Below are 5000 nucleotides of genomic sequence, written 5' to 3'. Positions count from 1 at the left end.
TCCGGTGACGTGCGTCCAATTTTATGGACGAACTTAAACGTCGCCTTGTGCTTGGCCGTGCCGTGCCGTCTTCGCTCCTCGCTGACTGCACTACTGACCTTTGACATCTTTTCGCATCACGTAACTCGTAAGCCAGCGTCTGAGAACGTGATCAGGCGGGGGCCAGAGGGAAAACCGGGTGGGCAGTTCTTTTCTCCGTCGTTTTAGCTTATCAATCGCCAGCAATCGACGGTGGTGTAGCTGGTGGCCCCTGCTGGTCCTTGTGGGTTCCCCTTCCGTCGAGAAGGTCACACAGCAACCCGACCGCTAAACCTATTCCGATCGGATGGCAGCACAACTTTCCGGCCGCCACAACAAGCCGCAGCATAATGGTGGAGAATTGGCTTTGGTTGGATCGTTCCTGCCCACCCATCTTTCTTTTTCGGACGATAAAGTTTACTTTGCGCTTTTGCTGGGCGGCGGGTAGATTGAAAAGTGAAAGACGACAGCGAATGTTATGCTGGACATTTTTCCATCCAGATGCTGGAGAGATGAAGCGTTGTGTAGCGCTAGATTGGTTGGATCTTTCCATGGTTTGTTTGTCGTGTTTTGATCATCTTTTTGGTGGAATGAGTTCCTCTTTGCTCAACAATTCGTCACTTTTGCGTTCTAGCAGCTCAGCAAATGTATTCTAGAAGAAACTATATCTAGCACGGACCCCAGCAATGACGAGATTACATTAACCAGTTCACTGATACGCTTCGCTTCTTAGCGTAGCATAAGAAACATCCGGGTAGTCTTCCGATTTGGCAGCGTTTCAGAAGATTTATCCGTCTAATATACGACGATAAACAGTCTGCTACGCGTCGCTATTTCCCGCAGGAGACGATTCGCAAAAGTGTAAATCATTAAACCATGATCCTCTAGCTTTAGGCATCCATTTTTGGATACAGGACTTATGCGCTCGAGAATGAGAGAAACACGCAAGTAGTGCTGAAGCCAGTCCAGGATTCAATTCCATTTCTGTCACACCATAAAAGAGAAATGGATGCTGGTCCACGTTTGCGATTTCTCCTCCCTTCTCTGCTCTGTCTTTTGTCACGCATCGTTGTCTCACAAAAGCTGGTGGTGGTGGTGATGGCGCTAGATAAAATCTCCCCAAAAAGCTGCCGATCAGCTAACGCATTCCGTCGGCTCGTGGAGATTAATGACAGTGTCTCTCGTTCCATAAAGGAGACAGCACACTCACACACTCACTCACGTCCGAAACGACTTCTCATTGGTGGACGGAAGTTGGAGGGCTTTTGTTTTTCCGTTGGCCTCCTATCTCGCACGATGAACGGCATTAAATGGATGCCATTTAGGGTGAGAAAGGAAGCAAGCGAGCGAGCGAACGGGCGAACGAGCATCATCATAACATCCGTCGGTTTCCGGTTGAGCGAATTGATAAATTACTCACCATCAATCCGGCCAGAGTGACCGCCCCCCCCCCCCCCGTCGACAGACTTCCGATGGACAGACGAGAGACATCATCATTAAGGTCTTTTCGACCGTTAATTAAGTATTTAAACAATAGGCACCTGGCAGGCCAGACCAGAACCCAGGTTTACTGGGTAAAAAGGAATTGTTTTTTCCCCGTTTCGGATGCAATTTTCATCCTCTCCCTAATTTCTGTAACTATCGAATGTCCTGCAGCCTGGTGTTGAGATTGTGATATCGGATTACTGTACGTATCTGATAGAAACCAAGCCATCCAACACACCTGAATACAATAAACAATAGGTGTATTGTCCAGTAAATGAGAGTTCTCCCCTCCCCTCCACCGGTATAACGAGCCGACAGTGAGTGGCCCCGAAATGGCTCCAATTATGAACTCAGTTTCCTCCGGTTACCTTGACCATTCGGCCAGAGGCCTGCAGTGTTCCAAGCGGCCTCTTCCTGGACGACTTCCAGGTAGGCCAGATTGAGAGTATTCCATTTGTTCCAGTTCCGGGTCGATAATGGCTTTGTTGACTCCTCGGATACGGACAGTTGCCCCCGCCATTCATCCCTGTTGATTACGAGAGCTGTCCGTGCGGCCTACCAGGGACGAAACCACCGACGTCGATCGACAAGCTCTTAATCCTCTCCAGTGAAGCCCCGGGTGTCGTCATAAACCCGCCCTTGCCTGTGCACGATACGATCCCGGACAGCGAGACAGAGAGAAATTAATTCACCATAATCCCAATCGACATTCCAATTCCGAAACTCATTCCCCGATCCTTCGAAAACAATCGGAAGGAACTACTCCTTCGACAAAGATTGGTTGGTTGTCTCGTGGAAAAGCTTCTTCATCCCTCTCTGGAGCGAAGAAGTCGTTGAGTGAGGGAAAGGAGTTGTTTTCGCATCATCCTGATACCATGCCTTCGGTCTTGGCGGTTGTGATTATCGGATGATCGAAGCCAGGAATCTGACTGGTTTGTTGTTGGCTGGCTGCGTCTAAAAGTCATAATGTTGTTGTTGCTGTTGCTTCCCGAAGGTAGCCGGATGAAGTAGCCAAAGTAATAGAAGCAGGAGATTATGAGATTAGGACAGTAAATGAGATACAAGCGGAAGCCCGGGGGTAGCCAAATCGAAAAACCAAACTTCCTCCCTCCGCCCATTGGCGGCACACCTGTTGGGGAAGGATAAAGCCGTGGTGGTGTGTGTTGGTTCAGTTCAAGTGGCTGAAATGACGACGAGAAAATCAGAAAGCAGAAGCATAAAAGGCAATATTCCCAATCAATTCTAACTGAAATAACCCCGGAGGTATTGGTTGCACATCGGGCAGAGCAAATCAATTAGCTCACAATGAACCTGTTTCGATCGTCCGCAATATCTCCTGCGCAATCACACCAATGGTGCCCCATGCCACACAGAGCCTGAGGACTTCATTACAATAATTGCGCCACAAAAGCCATTTCTTTTCGATTAACTTTCCATCCGTCGTCCATGATGATATGCTGGCCTGGCCTGGCTTGGCCTCCTTTGTGAGTCTGTGAAGGTGCCTGGTTTAAATCTGATTGAACCGCCACCACTCCTTTCACCTGCACTACCAATCCAGCGCCAGCAAGATGTTCGCTCAATGGTTCTCCTTTCCGATTTTCCGGATCTTCTTATATTTTCCGTCTGTTCCGTATCCTCATTTTGTGATTGTCATCGACATATTTTGCCGCCTGACCTACTTTTACGCCGGGTATAATGCTATTGGTCGACACTCTACCATACTACCCAAGACATCGCCGTTAAGTCAAAAAGTTTCATATTTTCGTCGACATCCAACATCCAGCCAACCGTGTGGCACCGTTGTCAGAGGCGGTACATGCGTGACGAGAACTGGAGGCTGGACAAAACTTTTCTCAAACCTCACGACGGTACACTGGCGATTGTGTGCGACAAATGTCGAAACACAGCGCAGAACATCCCAGCTTTCGTTGGCCAAATGCTCTATGGAAGGTCGTCGTGCCTCCTCACGCAGTCGGTGCATGGCTATGTGTTGGTGGAAATCGATAACATTTTTCCATTCTACACACCTCCTCCTTCCCCTAAGGGGTTTGGGTGGTCTCTCCGCTACGTCCGTGGCATGATTTGACGCTTTCTATCGTCGCAGCTTCTTCGCTCTTTCGCGGCGGGGTCGATTGCAGCATCCCTTTATTTATTTCACTTTTTTTTCTAGCTGAATGACTTTTGTCTTGTCGTGGCTTTTGGGTCCTGTTTTCTTGGGGAAATGTTTTTTTTTCTTCTGAATGGTAAACTTGGTTCTGCATAACGTGAAGCATATAAGACTTGGCAGTGAACAATAGAATGGCCGGAGTGGCTGGTTTTGGCATGGCTTTTGCACGGAATGGTTTTTGCGGAGAAAAAGGTTAGCCCAAAAGTATCGTAGAAAGTTTTCAAACAGATCACTCCCTTCCCTTTGTGGTTGGTCTCCCGAAAACATTTCCAGTCAGCTCATTCTCTCCCTCGTTCTGGTCCATTTTCCACGCAAGACGATATTATTAAAGATTCAGCGACACGAACAACTCTTTTTCTTCCCGCGCAATTGATTGAGCTAGCTGGCTTCCCCCTTTGCCGCCGCCGTGGTCGGGGTCTGGTCGGTGGCCCCCTGGTGGTGGGAGTGTTGTGTCATCATTAATCTCTCGGGCAGCCGCTATCAATCTCAAAACGTTCTAATCGAATCAGAATGGAAGGGCAGATCAAGCGGGCGCGGCGCGTTGTCCGAAAAAGAAAAGAAAAGGATAACACAGAGCAACAGCTTATCACACACCAAAACCCCTGCATCCGGACCAGACCATAACTTATTGTCGGATCCACTAATTCATCTCCTCTCGTCTCATCTCTCTCACCGACCCCGCGTTTTCTCGTTCTCGTTTCAGTTTAACGAATCAAGTGGTGGCACTCAAGGAAATCAGGTTACAGGAGGAGGAAGGCGCACCGTTCACGGCGATCCGCGAGGCGTCACTGCTGAAGGAGCTGAAGCACTCGAACATCGTGACGCTGCACGACATCGTGCACACGCGCGAAACGCTTACGTTCGTCTTCGAGTTTGTGGTAAGTTCTGCGGGATGTGTTTCCTGTGTTGGCGTTGGCGTGCTAAACTTTAATCCTCGGTGTTCCCACCGCGCCAGAGTGGTGGATGGTGGCCACCGTACGCGTGCCCGCCAGTTAGTGTTTATTTATTGCTTTTTATTAGTTGTTGAAGTCATTCGTGAGCATCAATTCTGGAGGGCCAACGTTCGACCGTGCCTCTGTTGCTTTGGCTCCCGTTTTGCGGGGGGGGCCGCCGTCTCGATCGATCGGGGCAACATTTTATTTATCACCTAACGCTCAGCCAGCCTAGACCACCTACAGTGTGGGTTGAGTGGGGTTTGCTAACCGGCAATGGGCACCGGTACCCGGCAAAAGGAATTCGTCATGAATTTCTAAGCACATTTCGAGAAAAGAAAGAAGAGGAAGAGAAGAAACCCCGAGCCGTAAGGAAAGGAAACCCATTTCCCGGATCC

General features: G+C 49.2%; 1 protein-coding gene across 3 annotated transcripts in view; it reads left to right on the top strand.

Annotated features, from left to right (window-relative positions):
* The window catches only part of LOC126574062 (cyclin-dependent kinase 14), a 103662-nt gene that overhangs the window by 94140 nt on the left and 4522 nt on the right, over positions 1–5000 (top strand). For all 3 annotated transcript variants that reach the window (XM_050233999.1, XM_050234001.1, XM_050234000.1), the window contains one exon: positions 4374–4548. In XM_050233999.1, the coding sequence (XP_050089956.1) occupies positions 4374–4548 (175 nt within the window). The remainder of the gene's footprint in view (positions 1–4373; positions 4549–5000) is intronic.

The sequence above is a fragment of the Anopheles aquasalis genome, chromosome 3 (genome assembly GCF_943734665.1).
Source record: "Anopheles aquasalis chromosome 3, idAnoAquaMG_Q_19, whole genome shotgun sequence".
In the NCBI taxonomy this organism is placed as follows: Eukaryota; Metazoa; Arthropoda; class Insecta; order Diptera; family Culicidae; genus Anopheles; species Anopheles aquasalis.
This window is presented reverse-complemented; position numbering and strand designations above follow the sequence as displayed.